Source organism: Camellia sinensis, chromosome 14 (assembly GCF_055761805.1).
Source record: "Camellia sinensis isolate YWXY chromosome 14, ASM5576180v1, whole genome shotgun sequence".
In the NCBI taxonomy this organism is placed as follows: domain Eukaryota; kingdom Viridiplantae; phylum Streptophyta; class Magnoliopsida; order Ericales; family Theaceae; genus Camellia; species Camellia sinensis.
The window spans coordinates 141,873,415-141,896,094 of NC_138974.1; the positions used below are offsets into that span (position 1 = coordinate 141,873,415).

The window sequence follows — 22,680 nt, forward strand, 5'->3', positions numbered from 1 at the left end:
AGCTATCTCCATCGGCTATATGAGTCTCTCTCTCTCTCTCTCTCTTTCTGTGCATAGTAATTGTTTTTCTGAGATGGGTGTGTTGGAGCTGTGGGTAATCTTCACTTTATCTCTCGTGTTCTCTTCACGAGTTCAAGTTCTGTTTTTCTGATTTTTTATTTTTGCTTTCAAGAAACCCTACTTGGGAATGGTTATGATGCCTGGATTTTTCGTTTGTTAATTTGTTGGTACTACTTTCAATTTTGGAATGGTAGAACTGTGATTTTGGATTTTTTGGGTTATTGATTTGTGTGAATTGCTGGTTTTTCAAGTAAAGTTCTTTGTCAAATGCAAAGTTTTTTCTTTTGGGATTAATGGGAGAATCGCACTTTTTTTGTGTGTGTTATTGTTTTCTAATGTTTGTTGAAAGGAAGAACGTAAAGTCATGGATTTAAATTGTAAATTTAATGTTTTCAATTATAATTTATTTATTTATTTATTTTTTTCGATCTGGTAGTTTCACAGTTAATGCCTTGATGTCAATGAGAACATAAAAAATTGGACAAATTACATATACCTCCCTTGAGGTTTGGCTAAATTACAGATACCCCCTGAGGTTTCGAAAATTACATCCCGCCTCCTGAGGTTTGTATTTTCATAACAATTTACCCCCTGAGGTTTAAATTTCATAACAAATTACCCCCTAATTTGTTATGCAAATATAGCATCCAGGGGGGAATTTGTAATTTCTCAAACCTCAGGAGGGTATTTGTAATTTAGCCAAACCTCAAGAGGGTATATGTAATTTGCCCTAAAAAATTTGTTACTAAGAAACTGTGCATATATTATGGTAGACAACTATAAGATATATTTTTTTAGATTTTTTTGTAGTGATTTTTTTTAATTTGTGTTAAGTTTTTTGACTTTGAAGGCCAATCCAGTCTAGAAGAACCTAAAAAATAAAATATATATATATATATATATATATAAATATATCTAAAGATGAAAAAACTCCTAAAAAAAAAAAACTTATTTTATGTTTTTCTGGATTTCTTTGATTTTTTTATTACATATTTTATCCGTCTAGTCTAATAAATCATAGAAATGATTTTTTTTTTAAAAAAATTAAAAATAAATTCACTAAAATTAAAATAAAAAAATCAACAAAAAAAATATTATAAATGCAAATCCCAAACTCTCACTCAGTAAGGAAAGTGTCTTTATTGCCAACTGCGCGAACAACTTGACATGCCAAGCCAGCTTAGAGAGCCTTCCGGATTTTAAAATTGTATTCAACTCAAAGACCTTTCTTCTAAAATAATAAGCTATTGAGTGTTTTATATTTTGTTTGGTGTGTTTTCAAATGCACAAATTCTTTTTTTTAAGTATTCTTGTATTCTTTTAGCAAGGGTAGGTTTGACTGAATTTTTTTTAATTATTTTTTTGTTTTTTGTTTTTTTGTTTTTTGTCTTCAATGATTTTTTTTTTTAAAAAGGTTTTGCATTTCTAGGATCTATTCGACTAGATCAATCGAAAAAATAAAAAAATAATTAAAAAATAATTATACTTTAAGGGCTGTCATAGAAGATGAAATAAGTTTTTTTTTAAACTATTTGATTTGTTGACTTATTTTCGTCTTTAGCGAAACTTTTTTGAATTTTTTTTATTTTGAATTTATTTATTTATTTTTCATTCACTTGCTAATGCAATTTTTTCGAACTCAATTGAATTATGTTTGACATCTAATTTCTAAGGTAATTTGCGCATGCGCGTACACACCAAAAAAAAAAAAAAAAAAAAAAGAAAACTAATAATTCAAACTATTTATTTAAATTTGTATGGCTCCTCTTATTTTTTCTTAACTTTCATCTGAGATATAAACAATATATTTTAAACTATTTTTATAATTTTTTATTCTTTGACACTTTATTTTTTTTTATAAATGATATTACTGTTTTACTTTCACTGCATAACCATTTAAGCATACATTCAAAATTTATTATTTAATAATATTATATTTAAAAACATAAAGTTTTATATTTAAAATTTCAAAAATAGAAATCGTGCATAGCACGGATAAAAAACTTATTTATTAATGTATTTGTTAAAGTCCCTAGTATTACTGTTTTGTATGTTTTATATGATCGCTATCATGGATGGATGGGTTAGGTGGCTGGTGTGGTGTAAAGCATTATAATTAGGGATTGACTTCTCTCTAGTTGGATACAATCAAGTCCAATCAGTGTTGTTGTGTTCACCACGAATTATACTTGATTGATAGAGTCGCATCTTTGTGTATTGACCATCCGTGAAGAAGAAAAAAATATTATTAACTCAATAATCGTAGCCATCTAATTTCATCAAAATTTTCTTTCAAAAAATGAATGACATTTTTCTTCATGAAAATGAACTTTCTTTAAAAAAAATAAAAATAAATGTTTTAATTTTAAATCATACTTGTCATCATTAAAAATAAATAAATAAACAATTCAAATTATCAAAGTAAGATCCGTGGTAAATATCAAGAATTCAACTAAACCGGACTACACTTCTCTCCAACTCAGTCCCATATAATTACTATTTGTTAACAATTGAGATCACAATTTACTAGCTTTTGCATTTTTATATGGCGTTTATTTTAAATATTTACAGATTTGACCAAAGCTAGTGCCAAATTTGACAACAGATTTGACCGTTGTCAAATTTGGCAGCTACTATAACATGTCATTGGAGAAGTCATTTTTGCCCAAACTGCCATATTATGACTTTGGCAGTTGCTTTAGATTGGAGATGCTCTAAGAAATTAATATAAGAAGACAGTCATCAAAATTAGAAAAAATTAGATTCCAGTAAACCATGGTCAAGTAAATACATTATATAATAATGTAAATACATTAAAAATATTTGCTTCATTATATATATATATATATAATTTTCAAATAAATTGTATATACTTATTGATCGCTGCAAAACAATGATTTGGTCTTGGGAAATAATTTTTTAAAATCATTATTGCTTTTCGTATTTTTTTAATTTTAATAAATGTTTTTATATTTTAATTCAATTTTATTTTATTTTCTAGATATATCAAGATTAGGTGCATTTAAAAAGTAAAAAATTGATTCCAATATGAAAAAAATTACTAAAAAATGAAAGATAATTGTAAAAAAAAAAAAAGTTCTCGAGTTTTGATATTTTTTTGTGATTTTTTTGTCTTTTGATAATTTTTTTTTTCATATTTGGGTAATTTTTTTTTAGATGCCCCTAATTTAGATGCATCTAAAATATTAAAAAAATAACTAAAATATGAAAAAAAATCATTAAAAATAAAAAAAATACGAAAAAATAATGACTTTGAAAAATTATTTTTCAAAACCAAACCAAATGGAGCCCTAGTTTGAGTTGGATTATATTTACGAAAATAACATTATCACATCATTCTTGTGAATTTTTTTTATATAAAATTAACAAAAATTCTATGTGTCCAGAAAAGACTACCAGATTTTCACTACAAGAATTTATACATTTTGCGACCACTTTTGCCGACCAAAAAAATTTTGGTCGCAAAAAAATAACATTTGGCGACCAAATATTAATTAGTCGCGAATGATCATTAATTTTGGCGACCAAATATTATTGGTCGCAGAAGGTTATATTTTGGCGACCAAAATTTGAGTTGGTCACAGAAAGTGGTATGCTTTTGCCGACCAACTACAAATTTGGTCGCGGAATGTCACATATTTTTTGGCAACCAAAAATTTGGTCGCGAAAAACTTATTTTCAGTAACCAAAAAAAATTAGTCGCCAAATTAATACTTTTAGCGACTAATTTTTTAGTCGCCGTTGATTGAGATTTGGCGACAAAAAAAGTTTGTCGGCGAAGGAACCTTTTCTTCGACTAATTTGGTCTTTTGGTCGCCAAAAGTTTGGGGGGAAATTTGAAACGTGGGGCGGGAATTTGAAATTCGCCATTGCCCTCTGTCTTTCTCTCACACAGATCCTCAGACCACACTCGACCTACGACCACATTGATCTCTCGTTGATCCTCATATCCTCAGACCACACTCGCCATAAGGAGACTCTGAAATGTGTCCGTATACGTAAAGTAAGATCGTTTTACAGCTGATCCAATAACCATCCATATAAAATATCTCCCGCTCTTACTCTCTCTCTGTCTGAAAATTTTTTGAGTGCAACAGTCCATCTCTTCTCCACTTGCCCTTCATCAATCGGCAATCTCTAACAAATTCACAGTTCCTCTTCTTCTCAACTCTCACGATCTCTGAACTTAGTCACCAACAGTCAACTCTCCCTCTCTCTCAGTTGCATTCTCATGCTTTTGTTGTCATGTTCTTGTTCTCATTCTCAATCGATTGATCTTTCACTCTCACCCTCACTCTATCTCAAACAATGAGATGAGGATAGAGATATGGGAAGGAACTCTCCCATCCTGATCTTCTTCACTCACATCCCAGACAATCTTGATGTGGCGAACTCGCTTAAAAGATTAGCATCTTGGTCTTCTTGGACGATCATAAGGTGATTTCAAACCATTTTTTTTACTGAACATGTACATTTTCTTACTGAATATGTACATTTTTTTAAAAGAAAAACTTTAATAACAAAGGATTTGTGTTTTTTGTTTTTTTTTTTTTCTTGCCTTCAAACTGTTTGATAAAATGTCTGTTAGGCTTCTCAAAATTCTAAGCCACAAGGCTAACCCATTATATAGAAACAATGACAGTGGAATTGTTCTCTGTGCTGTCTATATTTGTTCTCTTATGGTGCTTTACAGTGGGACATTATATCTTAACTTTCAACCTAATAAATCAACTTTAACTTTCAACCTAATAAATCAACTTTACAGTGGGACATTCTCTTGTGTTATTAATTGTATGATTAAAAAATTGTCAACTTTATTGAATGAAATTTTCATCAGAATCTAATTCAAATAATAGAAATTGAAATCAAGTACTAAAATGTGAGTCCTATAATTTAATAATTTAATTTCTATATTATAATTTGCTCATTTAAATATGCTCTTAATGTATCAAATATGAGTCGCGCTCAAATTACTTCTTGTGTCCAACTCATTTGTGATGTCTCCGAGATAGTAGATTAAAACATGGGTGTGTCCAACTCATTTGTGATGTCTCCGAGATAGCAGATTAAAACATGGGTGTTGAAAGGTAGAGGATTCTGAAGATGAAGACAAAAATATACTACACTTTTCGACTAGTATGGACCCCAAAATGCACCTGATTTTCCCTTTTTCACCATCAGATGCTGATATCTACAAAGGAATTAAGCTTTTTAGCAGTCTGCACCTTGTAAACTCAGTAACATTTCTACCTTAGATGTCATAACTGTTTGATATGTGTCACTCAATAAATACCCATCATGGTGAGAGACAAAAATAAAAAATATTAACAATGATTAGTATAGTTTTGTGTTGTCCTAACATCAATGTGCAAAACTGGTATAGTTTTCCTTTGCCTTGTATTAAAGCAACAAATTCTGGAATGGTCTAGTCTTGTAGACTTGCTCCTCTATGCAATTGAAGACATGCATTCTTGCCCTATACCTCATATATTTTCATTGATTTTCATGCAGCAGGTAAGGCTTCTAGAATTGATAAGGTATCACTGTCCATGTAGGCATGCAAGGTTGCTACTTTTCAGTATAAGAATAATCAGTTCATGATAATTGATCAAATTAATTGAAAGAAAGACGCAAGTATCACCTTAATCCACACTACCAGCTGATGCCATCTCTTTATGGTTGTTTTTTGGTAGCCTAATGCTAGGCTTCATCTCAATGTTATATTTTATGTCATCTCACTTCTCATCATATTCATCCTTTTCTATTCTATGATTTAGCACCACACCTTTGCCTCATCTTTTTTCACCCTTCATATATTTATTCAAAATAGAAAAAGGTAATGTTTTACATGTTTCCAAAAGAAAAGTTTGATATTGAGTAATGCTTCAATTGGTGAGATGCCTCTATCTTCATAGTGTAATACTTTTGTGGCGTTCAATTTTATTTCTTTCTTGTTTCCTTCAATTACTTTGAGTGATATGAGCATAGTTCTAAATCGCGGTATCGGGTAACGTAACGGTATCGATCGCGGAGTATCGGTATCGGTAGTATCGACCGGTACGTATCGGGTATCGGGCGTCGCAGCTGTGAAATTTCAAAAATCATGAGCAATCCATCTAAAACTCAATTTTATGCATTTTTTTGACTCTTTTAGCCTTAATTTATCACATTTTAATCAAAATTTTGATATGTAGGGGCACTTTTTTGTTTCATTTTCAACTAAATGATATATATTTATTTTAGTCTCAACCTTTATTTGGCATATATGTTAAACTTTTAATATAAAATTGATGTGGAAATATTTGGCACTTTTTTTTCTGTCAATTCCTCATTCATCTTCCTTTTTCAATCTTTTTCCCTTATAATTATTCAAATGATCCATCATTAGTGTTCGAACTTCACCACTGACATTAGCACAAGGTGCGACTTGACCTTTCATATGGGCCAAATGTTGCTTCAATCTAGTTATACCACCATTTAGCTCTTTTCCACAAAATTTACACCTAATTTTATGTCTATTATTTTCTAGTGGAATTCCAAATTTCCAACCAATATCATCACTTGAAAGTTTTCCACTAGAACTACCTCCGTGCGCCATTATAACTTTCAATTATCTACAATAACAGTTTTCAATTAACAAATATTGTAATTCTAATTTAGTTAGTAATAATAATGCATTTAAGATAAAAATAAAAAATCTAAAATATTAAACATCTTTACTTAACAATTAAACCTCTTTAAAAAAATCTGACAGATTAAAACTCTATAAAAAAAATATGATATAAAAATAATCTGAAATAAAAAGATTTGACAGATTAAAAAATCTAAAATAATAAAAAAAATCTGAAATAAAAAATCTGACAGATTAAATCTCTTTAAATAATATATATAAAAAATATATATATTGAGCATATGTGCATTTAAAATATATATAAAAAATATTTTTATATATAAAAAATTATATTCTATGCCAATAATATATATATATATATATATATATATATATATATATATATATATATATATATATATAATTATGAGAGAACAAACCTGCTCCTGAGTTATAAAATTATGAGTTCTATTCAACTTCTGAACTTATGTGCATTAAAAATTATATAAAAAATTGCATTTATGTAAAATTATGTAAAAAATTGCATTTAAAAAAATAACCACAGAAAAAAAAAAAAAACAAAAACCATGACTTTTTTTTTTTGATCGAGAAAAGCTGCAACTACAAAGAGTTGACCTAAAGGCATCCAAACTGATGTCTTCAACAAACAGAAAAAAAACAGAGCATCACTTCTTCAGCTAAAAGAAAACGAAAAACAGAGCATCAACAAACAGAAGAAAAACAGAGCATCACTTCTTCAGCTTTGTTTTGCTTTTCTCAATTATTTTTGCAGGTGAATTTCAGCCGTATCGGACTGTATTGGAAACAAATCATTTACGTATCGGATTTGGGCCGGTACGTGTCGGGAATCGGCCGATACGGCCGTGAAATTCATTCTCGCCGGTATACCGGTGAGTATCCGACTCGGCCCTCCCATTTTCCGGTACGAACCGGCCGGTACGGGACGTACCGGCCGATATTTAGAACCTTGGATATGAGACAAGGGGATCGTTTATTTGTTATTTGTTAACATATAGCAGTTTGAAACAAGAGAAATAAGTAGTGAAGAGGACTCACTTTGAATAGTAATTTCATAATATAATTTTTAAAGGGAAAGGAGTTTAATGTCTTTTATTTATTTATCAGAATTACTGAAAATTAAAAAAATAAATTTTTTATATAGAATAGACTCAATTCGCTCACTATTTTTCTAATTCTATCCAAAATCCAGCCAAGCTAATCCCCCTCATGAGGGAGATTACTAAGCCCCTCACACTGTTAATCCCTCCTCCCAAATCATCACCAAACAAGGTGTGGGTGGGACCCACGCCCATACTAATCCAATCCAGCCCCCTATGCCGCTAAACAAACATGGCCTTATAGTATTTTTTCCTTCTTTCTATTTGATCTTAAACTGGTTGTTTCATTGCCTAATTAATGAAGATACTCAAGCAACTTATGACTGCAAGCTGAATGACTTTTGATGATTTATAGAGCCTGTTTCCCATTGTTTTTTATTTTTTCGCGTCCATCATTTGTTACTAAGCTTATACTAATGACTTTCCTTTTCTTTCATTTTATTTGATCTTGAACTTCTGTTTTGTGCCTCATTCTCTTATTGATGAATAAACTCAACTTGACTAGGGTTTTATTATGTTATATATAGCGACCCCGGTCGTTTCCCATTTGATTATTGTATCCGGACTTGGGTTCCGTAGGTTCTGTTATTGTATAATTGTTGTTGTTGTCCCTTATTTTCTTATTTGAAATTATAGGATGTGTTGGGCAGGTTTGTTTCAGGTCGGTTGGGTTTAGAAACCAAGGGTTGCTGTCCAGGTTTTTGGTTCTTCGCTCGAGCGAGGAGTTGGTCGCTCGAGCGAGGGGTGGCGTTCAGTATGGACCTGTAGCTTTGCATTCTTGGCTCGAGCGAGATTTTCTTCGCTCGAGCGAGTTAGTTCGTTCTTCGCTCGAGCAATAGTTCCTTCGCTCGAGCGTGTGTCTTATTGCAAACCTGAGGGTTTGAGTTCTTCGCTCGATCGAGCTTTCTTTCGCTCGAGCGAGCTTTGGAGTTGTTGGCTCGAGCAAGGCTTCCTTGGCTTGAGCGTAGTTTCTCTGTGTCTGGTCGCTCGAGCGACCAAGTCTTCGCTCGAGCGAGCCTGTCCAGTTTATATACGCAGCAGCGGGTTTTGATCAGTCTTTTTCTTATTCTTTTTGGTTCTAAACCCTAGGTCCGACTTCTCTCTCTCCCTACTCACCTTCTCTTTTAGATTTGATCCACTTAGGGTGTGTTTCTACCCTAGATCCTTCATTAAAAAGGTAGATTGAGTCGAGGGCTTCCATTTAATCTGAACATTTGGCAATTTGGAGCACTTTGGTGTTTGGGCATTCATCTCTGTCTTCTCCTTGTGGGTTGTTTTTCTTTGAGGTAGGGATTTCCTACTCCATTTTATAGGTTTTGTTCTAAGTTTTGGTATATTGATATGTTGGGGTTACTTTGATAATTTTGGGAAAAACCCTAGTTGAATTAATAAATTAATTTGTATATTTAATTCATGGAAATGGGGAATTCATTGATTAAATGGCGTAGTTGGTTAATTTAAATCACTCGTCTATTGAATTGTTGGTATATTTATTTCCAAGTCTAGAAATAACTGTTTTGGGCTATCGGTGGAGAATAGTCGTGCTTGTTGTAGACTCTGCATGTGGATTAGGGATAACTGAAACTAATCATTGATTAAGTCATCAATCTTGACTATTGAATTAATACAGACATTATGTGTATTGATTGTGTGTTGTGTATGTTATGTGTTTGCATACATTGTTTTGTGTGGGAGGAGATAGGGGATGTACTCCACGGTTTAGGGGAAGATAGGGGATGGACCTCTAAACCGGACTTTGTTTTGGGAGGAGATAGGGGATGGACTCCATTAGCATCACTTTTATGTGTGCTTATCTATATTGAAGTGTTTTTATTGATACAGCACTAAAATGTGTATCAAACTGGAAGTATGAAGTGTTTTGATTTGAGCCTGAGTCTCATTTGTTTGTTGGTATTGGAAGAATGTGAATTTGATATATATATATATGGTTCACTGTTGTAAGTTTGGCCAGGTTCTGAGCCATATTGATAATGTTGAAAAGTAAAATGTATCTTGGACATTAATATCATGAAACTGTATAGAGATATAACTGATTATCTTGGTTAACCAATTATTGTATGCTATTGCTTTATTCAATGCTTATATTTGGTTTAGTATATTTCTGCTGGGCTGTGGCTCACCCTTTATGGGAACATCATTTTCAGGTTCAGGTGATAAGCTACCTCCAAGGACTTAGCTTGGGAGGGTTTGGGTTTCTGGATTTTCAAGAAGATTATCTTTAGTTAATTGTTTTTATTTATTAGTACATGTAAACATTCAAGCCTAGGGCTTTCCTTGTAATGAGTTAGAACTCATATTTTTGTATCCAAGTGTTGGCTTGGAAAGATGTAAGCCTGTTGGGCAATTTATCTGATGTTACATGTAATGCTTTTACTTAGTAATACTCTGATGAATGAATTAATAAAATGTTTTCATTAAATAATGCGTGTCAATGATATATATATAATGGGTTTATTTTGAGGGCGTTACATTATATTTGTAATTGATTGACAAATTAATTTCAAAAGCTCTTAAACATTTTGCCAAACAATCTTAAGAAATTGGGCCAGTGTTTGCAATATATACCAGGAGTCTTTTGTTTCTCATGATCAAGTTATTAGTTGTCATTTGTCAAGTAAATACATTATACTCTAATCATTCAGCAAAGTTTTAGCTAACATGGGGTTGTTGCCTTTGCTATAGCTAGTTCTTTCTTGGCACATGAAGGCAGCCACTATGTGTGAATTTTCCAAGCAGGAGTTCATTGGTGGTTTGCAAGCTCTTGGGTAACTATTGGTCAAGTTCTATGTTAGTTTGCTGTTTCTTTTTAATTCCAATAATAACAGAGTTTATTTTTTTAATATCAGGATAGATTCGCTGGAGAAATTCTGCGATCGTATGCAATTTATGCGTTCTGAGCTGAAAGATGAGCGTATGAATACATGACATTCAATTTTCCTCATTAGTTGCAAGTAGTTATAAATTATAACCCACGTTGCTCCTATTTCATATGTCATGTTGCTTGTGACAATGACAGTTCATATGTTGACATATATCTTGATGAGAAACTAAAACGCTTTAGGAGAAGATTGATTTGATCAGCTTCAGCATAATATGTTGAATTTCAACTATTTTGTTACTAAATTAATCTTCTTTTATTATGATCATCCAGAAAAGTTTCGTGAGATCTACAACTTTGCTTTTGGCTGGGCAAAAGAGAAGGCATGCATACTAAGCACAAAGACTTGGATTGCATTTATTATCATTATTGAGTCTCCCGAGTTAAAAGATTGGTTCATACTGTCCAAAGTTCCAGAAAAATTTCAACCTTGCTACTCCCTCCGTCCCAAAATATTGGTCCTTTTTAGGGAATTCAACTTTTTTTGGTAGTACAATTATTGCATTTGAAAAAAATTAATTTTTCAAAATTACCCTTTTGATAGTACATTTTTTGGGAATATCAATGTCATAATTGTACTTTTTATATTGTTTATTAATTTAAAAGAAGGGCAAAATAGGAAATTTACATTATTTTTGTACTTGATTTTTGAAGATGGACTAATATTTTGGGACAATGAAAAATGGAATAAGGGACTAATATTTTGGACCTGTTCTGTTTGTGATGCTTGTCTTGGTGGATAGCTTTCTTGGTAAATGAAAAATAATCTGGCTTGAAGTACATGCTTGCCCATGTCCTATGTAATGCAATTAAAAGAAATTAGAATGACATCCAATTCCTAAAGCAAGAGTGAGAACGGCTATCTCTAGAAGTAATGCAATTGAAAACGTCAGCATGACAGTATTTATATACAAATAGTAAATGTCCATGCAAGTTAAAATTATATAACGATTAACAATAAAAGCATTCTAGCTTAGTGGCTCCTTTTGGGTTGTTTCAGAGTTGATCGAGATGTGAGTTTAAATATCTGCTGGCGAAAGACATTTTAATTTTTACCAAGGAAGCAGTAAGCACCCAAACATAGTTAAACTGTCCTGTCATTGTTCTGTTTTGTGGCTCCTACAGGGTGGCTTCAGAGTTGGTCAAGGTTTGAATGCCTACTGGCAGAAAAATTTCGACTTTTACCTAGGAAGCAGACACCTCCCAAACAGTCAGTTTCTGCAGTTGGTGCAAAAGAAAAATAGAATCCACAACCTGATGATTAATCTTGAGTCAAATGCCAAATTTATGATTTTTACTTGGTCAAATGGCATAATTGACAGGGTTGCAAGGTAAAGGGTTAAATCCATGAATTGGAGGGCTATCTGAGTGTGACTGTGTATTATGCCAAAGATCATTTGTACATATGATTGCAGACACCATTCAGAGTTGATCAAAGATCATTTGTATCCAAAACCAACTTCAAGCAATTGGGATTTGAGTGTGACTGTGTATTAGTCTCTTAAATCATACAGTTCTCAGAGCCATTAAACCTTAGGTGCCCTCTATAGTAACCCAATTTCTTAGATCCAGTTGTTGATGATGGTTTAGTTTTTTAAAGCTTAAAAATTTCTCTGTTGCTTGTGGCAAATTTTTTTAGTTTCATTTTCCCCTGATTTCAGTAAGAGCTTATAAAATAAATCTTGATTCTCCAGATTTTCTAATTTTTTATTGAGAGTTAACCATGGCTTGGGTTTTCAGCTCTTTATTGATGGTTTTCTATATTGTAAAAATTGACTTGGGAAGAAAACGAGTGAGATTTGGTGAGTTGACACATTTGGCAGCTGCCAAAGTTGGTGCCAAATTTGGCAACAGATAGATTTGGTGAGTTGGCACATTTGGTAGCTGCCAAAATTAGTGTCAAATTTGACAACAGATTTGACCGCTGTTAAATTTGGCAGCTATTATAACATGTCATTGGACAAGTCATTTTTGCCCAAGTTGCCATATTATGACTTTAGCAACTGTTTTAAATTGGAGAAGCTCTAAGAAATTAATATAAGAAGACATTCATCAAAATTAGAAAAAATTAGATTCCAGTAAGAATAACTTAAGTTTTTATAACAACTTGTCTATATTTTCTCTCTTCACCCTTTGCTTTTCAAATTTTCTCTCTCCTCGTTATCCGGTGGTGTGTGTGCAGGTCGTGAAACAGCTTGGAGAAACTCCGGCGACTCTCCAAAAATCACGTCGGAGCCGTAATCGGACTTAGACTAGGGCCGCAAAAAACAAATTGACATGGAAAAATAGCCTGGGAATGAAGCTCAATTACTGAATTGTGAGAAGTATCACTTTTATGCTTATCAATATCCACAGACATATTAAACAATTTAACAACATCAAAACAGATTAATTATTTTATATGTAATCAATAATATAGAACCTGAAACAACCATACCACAGCTACAATCAACTTATTAAAACAAAACACTCGCCATAAATGACTAGTGACATATTTATATATACAAAAATGCTAGAGGCCCCAAAAATTCTACCAAAAGTTTTACCAAATGTCTCACATGGGTGTGGGACCCACATGGGACCCACATTGTGTGGGTCCCACACCCATGTGAGACATTTGGTAAAACTTTTGGTAGAATATTTGGGGTCTCTAGCATTACTCTTATATATATATTCGTCGGTCTCAATCTCAAGTCCAAGTGACCTTAACTTGGATCTCACCATGCTGTCCGAAAATGTTCTTCTGAGACGTACCGGAGAGTTGAGCAGGAAACTCTGCAGTGCCCTTGGCAATCTCACCGTCGTGATCCATCAGATCCGCCCGAACTATGAGGGAGGAGTTCGATGGCACGGCCACCACAGATCTCGACAACGGGATGGGCTGCTCAGGCCTTACATCTGCGTGCTCATCTGATTTCTTCCGGAAGAGCACGCTTTCATTCATCAAGTTTCCATTGCGAGCAGTAAGCAGTCCGTAAACATGGGCCGAGTTTTCCCCTTCCCCATCTCTGTTTACGAACGTAACTTCCACAGTAGCCGCAAACGCAATACTCAACACTACGTAGTTGACCGTCACCGAACCATTCTTGAGAGGAAAGTCGTCGTATAAGGGCTCATCATACTTATTGGGGGTGGCGAGGTAAGGGTTCCACCATGTCTGCTTGCTGCTGACATCATCGTCCGGAGACAATTTGTCCTTATCCTTGAGAGCCACGTCGATGGCGACGCTGTCGCAGGCTAAGATGGATCGAGCTGGGCCAGTCAGCAAAACGGGTTGGCCCGAGCTGATGGATTCGTAATGATCTCTTGATCGCTTGTAGATGGATTGAGAACCCCGTGCGTCGGTGACTGTGATTGTGTCGTAGAGGTTCTCTCCGTCGATGTGGTTGATGCTCACCGAGAACACCTCCACCAACGGTCGCCGGATTTCAGCATCGGCCATGCGCAGAAGAACCCTTTTCGATGACGAGGCAAGGAATTTAGCTGCTTTATGTCTTTGAATAAGTATCTATCTATATATTAATATCAATGAGACTTTAATGCGATATCTACCTATCAATATATTATATGCGATATCTGCCTATCAATATATTATATAAGATAAATAATCTTTTTCTTTGCCTCCAAGTTTTTTTGTCCAACAAGTTTCCTCTTTTACGAGAAAACCATTTCCTTGCCCACCAAGTGTCCTCACATATGAAAACTCTTTTTCTTGTACACCAACTTTTCTCTCCTATAATTTATGATTTTTAAAAATATATGTATATTTTTCTATTTTAAAATTTAAAATTATGTGTCATGAAATATGCTAAACGATTCAACAAAATCTAAAATTTATATATATAAAAAAAACTCTTTCAAATGGTCACATTATCTATGCTATAACTAATATAATAATCTTTTTCAAAATGTATAAGAACGCTTCTTTCAAAACTCAATATAGTAAGCTTTTAAAATTACATTTAAAAAAATAAAATTATTTTTATTTATTTCCAAACTCACATACTAAGTTTCTTGATTAATTTTTATTTATTATTTAAAAATAAAGTATTTACACACAAGTCTTAATTTATGAACTTATACTCTATTAAGTCTTAATTAAGATTTTTGAACTCTCAAGTCCCATTAAATATCTATATATATTATATAAGGGAAAGAATCTTTCTAATAACAAGACTTGTGAGAGTTCTAAACCTTCGAATTAAATTTTATGATTTTTAAATAATAAAAAAACATTCTATTGGTTAAACTCTCATTTAATCATTACAATAAAACTCTAATTATTCCATAAATTATAATTTTTAAAAGGAAAGTATGCTTAACTATTTTAAAATTTAAATTTGTGTGTCACTATATGTAGAAGCAATTCACTAAAATCTAATTATTTTTTATTTTTAAAAATGTCTATTAGTTAACTCTAATTTAACCATAACAATTAAATTATAATTATTCCATAAATTATGACTTTTAAAAAGAATGTATGTTCAATTATTTTAAAATTTGAATTAATATGAAAGCAATTCAGTAAAATCTAATTATAATCATAAAAAAAAACTCTAATTATTCCATAATTTATAATTTTTAAAAATATATGTATATGTTTCTATTTCAAAATTTAAAATTATGTGTCATTAAATTTGCTAAACGATTCAACAAAATCTAAAATTCATAAAAATAAATAAATAAATAAATAAAAAACCTTTCAAATGGTCACATTATCTATGCTATAACTAACATAGGAATCTTTTTCAAAATGTATAATAACGCTCCTTTCAAAATTCCATTTAAAAAAATAAAATTATTTTTATTTTTATTTATTTCCAAACTCACATACTAAGTTTCTTCATTAATTTTTATTTATTATTTAAAAATGAAGTATTTACACACAAGTTATGAACTTATACTCCATTAAGTCTTAATTAAGAGTTTTGGACTCTCAAGTCCCATTAAAATTTTAATAGTCAGAATTGTCCTTCAAACAATGATTGTTTATCATTTATGATTGTCTATAAATGAACATGATAATTTGACATTTATTTTTATTTTTAAAACTTTAAAACATTAACTTTTAAATTGAAAAAAAAATTAAAAAAATTATGTGCCAAAAAAAATAAAAAAATAAAAAAACCTTTCAAATGGTCACATTATCTATGCTATAATTAACATAGGAATCTTTTTCAAAACGTATAATAACGCTCCTTTCAAAATTCCATTTAAAAAAATAAAATTATTTTTATTTTTATTTATTTCCAAACTCACATACTAAGTTTCTTCATTAATTTTTATTTATTATTTAAAAATGAAGTATTTACACACAAGTTATGAACTTATACACCATTAAGTCTTAATTAAGAGTTTTGGACTCTCAAGTCCCATTAAAATTTTAATAGTAAGGTTTTTAGTTGCCAAAATCTTTTCCCGACTACATATTTTGGTCGCGGGAAAACAGTCGGGGAAGGTTTTGGCGACTAAAAAAAATTTAGTCGCCAAAAGTACTATAAATGGCTACTAATGTTTTAGTAGGGAAAAATACGAGGTATTGGCGACTAAATATTTTTTAGTAGCCAAAAGTCATAAATTGGCGACTAAATATTTAGTTGCCAAAAGTTTTCAAATAAAATTAATTTTTATTTTCAGTGACTAAAACTTGTAGTCGCCCAAAGTATTATTTATTATTAGCTACTAAATATTTAGTCGCCAAAAAAATTAATTTTCATATTTTTTTTTAGCTACTAAATTATTTAGTCACCTAAAGTCTCATATATTTTTTACTACTAAATTTTTAGTCGCCAAAACATCTTTGGTTTGTTTTTGGCTACTAAATTTTTAGTAGCCAACAAGTTTTATTTTGTTTTTTTGACTACTAAATATTTAGTCACCAAAAACTTTATTTAGTGTTATTTATTTATTTATTATTATTATTAATTTTTGCACAACCTGTATTTATTTCGTGCAACCTGCCCTTGTATATAAACAAAACAATACATATGCTTATTTCTATTTCACTTTCAACCATCCAAAAATTTGGTCTTGTAACATCAAATTCTATACAAACCAACTATAATCCAACCCAAAATAATAATTCCATACAAACAGATAATCATACAAAAATGATGTCCTCCATATATAAAAAAGAAATACTACTAGTAATCTATACCACCAAAAAATAACTTCATCTCTGTTGGATCAGCACAAGATGTTTATTACAAGTAAGAGAGAGAGCTCAAATTGAACAGTGAATCAGGAATCTGTCCAGTAAATTTGTTGAAGCTCAAATCCCTCAAAAATTATATAAACCATGGTCAAGTAAATTCATTATATAATAATGTAAATACATTAAAAATATTTTCTTCATTATATATATATATATATATATAATTTTTCAAATAAATTATATATACTTATTGATCGCTGCAAAACAATGATTTGGTCTTGGGAAATAATTTTTTTAAATCATTATTGCTTTTCGTATTTTTTTAATTTTAATAAATGTTTTTATATTTTAATTCAATTTTATTTTATTTTCTAGATATATCTAGATTAGGTGCATTTAAAAAGTAAAAAATCGATTCCAATATGAAAAAAATTACTAAAAAATGAAAGATAATTGTAAAAAAAAAATAAGTTCTCGAGTTTTGATACTTTTGTGATTTTTTTATGTCTTTTGATAATTTTTTTTTTCATATTTGGGTAATTTTTTTTTAGATGCACCTAATTTAGATGCATCTAAAATATTAAAAAATAACTAAAATATGAAAAAAAAAATCATTAAAAATAAAAAAAAATACGAAAAAATAATGACTTTGAAAAATTATTTTTCAAAACCAAACCAAATGGAGCCCTACTTTGCGTTGGATTATATTTACGAAAATAACATTATCACATCATTCTTGTGAATTTTTTTTATATAAAATTAACAGAAATTCTATGTGTCCAGAAAAGACTACCAGATTTTTGTCCAAAAAATTTGTGTGGTAGAAATTGAATGGTGTATTGTGGGATCTATACATGGAGGAAATCTAGACAATATGTTAATAATTCTAAATAAAAAATTTAAGTATGTAATACTCCTATGAAATTTATGTATGAATATAATTTTTTTTTCTTAATAATGAAATTCTTACCTTCTTCCAAGAAAGCAAGGCCCACGAATTGATTGAAAAAAAGTTATATAAATGATGTACACGTGAAGCTATTTTATTAAAGCATTTTCAACATACCTTTTATATCTTTAAACATAAAAGATTAATCTAAAATTATTTTCCACTCATTTTTTAAAATCATTTCTATTTGGGAGAATACATATTCATCCTCCAAATATAGAGAAAGTATAAAAAATAGAGGATAGCCTCTATAATACTATTCACTTTTTAAATACCAACTTTGTCCTTTTTAGTTTCGATTAAATGTTATAAAATACAAATCAACTTGCTTATTTTCATTTTTCAGAAAATACTTTTCAGAAAATTCTATTTTCTTATTTTTCGTATTTTTTTATTTTTATTGATTTTTTTTAATATTTTAAGCAATTTTTTTACTTTTTAGACACACCTAACATAAATATACCTAAAAAGTAAAAAAATTATAAAAAAAATCTTTTAAAAATTCACTAAATATCAAAAATACAAAAAAAAAAATACAATAATTCAGTACATTTTTTGTATTTTTATGTATTTATTAATTTTTTAAAATATTTTTTCACAATTTTTTTACTTTTTAGATACATCTAACTAAGGTGCATCTAAAAAAGTAAAAAAATGTTTAAATTTTAAAAAATATACACTAAAAACAAAAGAATACGAAAACAAAAAAAACTCAGTTTTCAAAAAATTTAATCCAGAAAACTCAAATCAAACACACTGAATAACTTTTAATATGTACATCTAATTTTTATAAATTTAATATCATTAAAAAGACTTAAATCATACCTTTGAAATGAGTCTAATATTAAATATTTTTAACAAAAAATTGAAAATTAAACATTTAGGAGGAAAATATTTAGAGAAGAAAATGAAGATTTGTGGTTGGAGTTTGAGTCAATAGTGAGATACTCTATATTCACTTTTTGAATAAAATTTTTATTTTTACCCTCTATTTAAAAGTATTGGATTGGAGATGCTCTTAGGAGGAGGGTCTCTGTACGGATGAAAATTTGTGCCGCCCTCAATCTTGGTTGCTGTGTAGGATTTTTTTTTTTTTACGTGACAAGAAAATAGAAATGAGATGGTATTTGCTTTCTAGTCCTTTTTTTTTTTTTGTTTTCGGTCCAATTATATTAAATAAATAATTTTTATATGTATGTATATAATTTAATTTGTTAAAAAAAAAATAGTAAGAACACTAAAAAATTCCTATACATCTCATATTTGACATCTCTATTTCTCTTTTCAAATTTTTTTAACTCTCATTACTTATCAATATTTTTTTCTCTCATATACTATATTATTTATTATTCATTAGTATCATCTTCTTCTAAATGTGACAAATTACCTTGATACTTTCCCGCCTCCTCCATCTCTGATTTTTGCACCCTGACAAAGTAAAGGATGAGGGACTACAACCCAGCCCTGTTGCCATTCCTACTATTGTGGATAAGGCACAACAAGGGTGTTGCTCTCTTTGGTGGGCTCCACTTAAGAATCATTTTAATGATTTAAACCGTTAATTTTGTAAGGTCCGTCAAGATAATTATACACGTAAACAAATAAAAGTAATCAGATATTGATAGCCACATGATCGGATCTATTTGTCTTCAAGGAAAAAAAAAAAATTGAGAATTAAATATCCAACAAGAATGACATGATCATGTGACTATCGATATTCGATTAATTTACTTTGTAACATGCATGATATTCAAGACAAGCCTTACAAAATGAACAATTCAAATTATTAAAATAAATTTTAAGTGGAGCCCACCAATGGGTTCAACATCCCTTGCTTTGCCTCGGAGACCCCTTCTCCATATTGATATTCTTCATCAGTTAGGCTAGTTGGATTTCAATTGTTCACACATGTAATAAAGTGACCGATCAAAAACAATTTTTTAAATTAAAATAGTGAAATCCCCCATTTTGGCCACCAAATAATAAAAGAGCAGACATTTTTCTAAACCCTAAACCCCCATTGTGGCCACCAAACATTTTTCATTATTTAGAAAGGACTTTTACACCTAGTAGCAAGGACTTTGAAAATTCGAGCCAAACATGTGTTTTGTTCACGTTCGGATCATACCCTGAAATACCTCCAAAACGATGTTGTTTTGGACTCCCTAGGGGCGTAAATGAAAAGGGCCAAAACGATGCCGTTTTGGTCCCTCCCACAAAAAAAAAAAAAAAAAAAAAAATTCAAAAATCAAAAATCAAAAGGATGAAGCGTATGACAAAAGCCTTCCAATTGAGCGCGAAACAGGTTCGCGTAGCAGACAGGGGGAGAGAGAGAGAGAGAGAGAGAGGAGGGGGAAGAAGACGGATGCAGCGACGAAGACATCCGGCGATTGGCGATTGTAGGAGACCGACTGGCGTCGAGCAACAGTGGAAGAAAAGACGAGCGACAAAGAACCACATTGTCGGTATGTTTTTCGTTCTCAACTCTTCTTCTTCTTTTTTCTTGAATATTCACATTAATCAAAGAAATGTAATCAGATTTGATAAATGTGAATAAGAAATTTCAAAATTTTAGGGTTTATGATTTGGGGATTTGAGAAGACAAAACAATATATTTTTGGGGACTCAATCTCACAAGAATGAAAAAATCTTAAACCAAGTGTGTGTTGCTAAGATTTGTACAACTATCTCATGTGCAGTGGGTTTGGATAATAATTGTGTGGTGGAGGTGGTTTTGTAAGGGGTTTTTTTTATTTTTAAATATCAATTGCCGGAATGCATATGCTGATGATGCCGGAATGCTTGTGCTGATGATTCTGGGTGCATTCATTACTTATTCATACAGTCAATCAGTTTTATGTTACATGATTTGTTGTATGTAAAATGAATTAAGTTGAAACATAGAATTGTAATGTAGTGATTTTATGTGTCCCACATATAATGTAAGTAATTTAAGTATTTATTTAATTGTAATGTAGTTTTCTATGTCATCATTTTTCCTTTTAATTGTTATACATTATTATTGTTGCAGATGAACAATATGTCTATTCTAATGCCATTCATGTATTCTGCACCTACAAGCTATTGAGCATTGCTTAACAATGCAAGTGGTTATGAGTTCGGGTTACTAGATTCACATGCCTCAAACAATCCTACATGTAGTCAGGTATATGATATGTACTAGTGTAATTTAAATATTTTTTTTTGTTTCATATAAATTGTTAATAATGTTAAGTTTCATTTTCATATTCATTTCAGGCGCCACAGTAGCATGGGCATGATAAAACAGTTGATACATTGAAAGCACATGATCATGATGGAATTTAATGGATTAGAAATTTGTCTTTGTTTCCTTGTGAAAGTTGTTTTTGATGTATTAAGTACTCACTGTTATTTGGGATTTATTAGCGACTTCGTTCTAAATTGTACTCTTTATTTTTTCTAGGTGATCTCTGGTTGCAATTTTGGGTTATGATTTTGAGGACTGACACAGCTTTTTTGGTACCATATAGTAAAGTAGTATTTGTCAATTTACATAAGCAGTGGCTCAACAGAGATATGAAATTACAAAAGCAAAATGGGTAATGTCTAGCACATTGGTATCGTTTAGTAACGTAAATAGTAGCTTAATATAGACATACAGGTGCAGAAACAAAATAGTTGTTCAATGGAGAGTTTTATATTTGGGGAGTTTTTGCTGAAGGTCCACCTGTTTCAATATTTGTGGCAACAGCAGTAGCAGCATCTGAGGGGAATACCTTTAGAGGTGTTTTAGATCAATTGAAGAAGATATTTCATGCTATAGAGGTGTTTTAGATCAACTTTTAGCAGTGTGTCCTGTTGTAATATCAACATTGGTTTAGCTGTGTTATTCTGTGACATGCATTGATAGTTTTAGTTGGATGTGACTTACAACAATCAAAGGAGAGGTTCCTATGACTCTTCCAGCAGAAAATGATTCATCCGATAAATCAAGATTTTTATCAGTTCTTATTCTTCCTTTTGTCACTAGGGATTCATGGCAGCCACATCTTTTTTTGTCATGCATGTGCAAGTCAGACTCACACGATCTCTTCTTTGTTATGAATTATATATCCTTATAGTTTTCAAATTTTGAGTGGGGATGATCTTGCTGACTCATAATATTTGTTGGAAAGGAAAAAATTAAAAATTTAGACCAGATCATTTCAGCTATGGTTAGCAACAATTGCATTCTGTTTCAAGTTAATTTTTCTAGTAAAGTAGTTGTTATGCTGTGCAAAAATGGGTGGAAGAATATTCTACCTATTTGAGAAGGAAATTGACCTAACCATGCCCTTTGACCATCCCGTCCTGAACTCAACTTGATATCATGTTGCTAATATATGAGTCTTAGGGCAATGCTTGAAAGGAAAATTTAAATATGTTATACAAATACATAATATATCTATCTAAAAGTTAAGATATATATAAACGCAATTAATAAAAGTAATAACACTGTTATTTGTGGTAGCCAGAAAAATATTTATATCAGCTTAATGAGTCTAATCCAAATAAGGCCTATAATGAGTCCAGCCCAAACAAATATCCTCTATCCCCTATAAAAGGAGGACACCCCAGACACGAGATATGCTTTTCCCCTACACTCTACACACAACACTCTTTACTATTCTTTCTCTTCATAGATTCTAACTTTGTCATCGCAGTATCCTCGGGTAGTAACTCCGGTTGGGTGACATCAATCATATTTATCTCTTGCAAGTTCATGGGATTATCTTCGTTGAATCTCAGCAACAGTTCATGTAAGGGATTATTTTAGATCTCATAATTGGCGTCGTCAGTAGTAAAGAGAGATGAAAGCTAATCAGA

At 31.0% G+C, this 22,680-nt stretch overlaps 1 protein-coding gene and 1 long non-coding RNA gene across 2 annotated transcripts; one reads left to right on the forward strand and one right to left on the reverse strand.

Moving 5' to 3' along the window:
* The first annotated feature begins 3,665 nt into the window (after positions 1 to 3,665).
* LOC145807846 (uncharacterized) lies at positions 3,666 to 11,047 on the forward strand. The gene is made up of 3 exons (XR_014351273.1): positions 3,666 to 4,518; positions 10,534 to 10,616; positions 10,698 to 11,047. It is a non-coding gene; the product is annotated as an uncharacterized LOC145807846 (long non-coding RNA).
* Positions 11,048 to 13,418: 2,371 nt separating this feature from the next.
* Positions 13,419 to 14,171, reverse strand: LOC145807349 (uncharacterized). The gene has a single exon (XM_082905338.1). The coding sequence runs from the start codon at positions 14,169 to 14,171 to the stop codon at positions 13,419 to 13,421; it is 753 nt and encodes a 250-aa protein (XP_082761464.1).
* Positions 14,172 to 22,680: the final 8,509 nt, after the last annotated feature.

What these genes read in the sequence shown, in the direction of transcription:
- LOC145807349 (XM_082905338.1), bottom strand. Translation starts at nt 14,171, where the DNA reads ATGGCCGATGCTGAAATCCGGCGACCGTTGGTGGAGGTGTTCTCGGTG.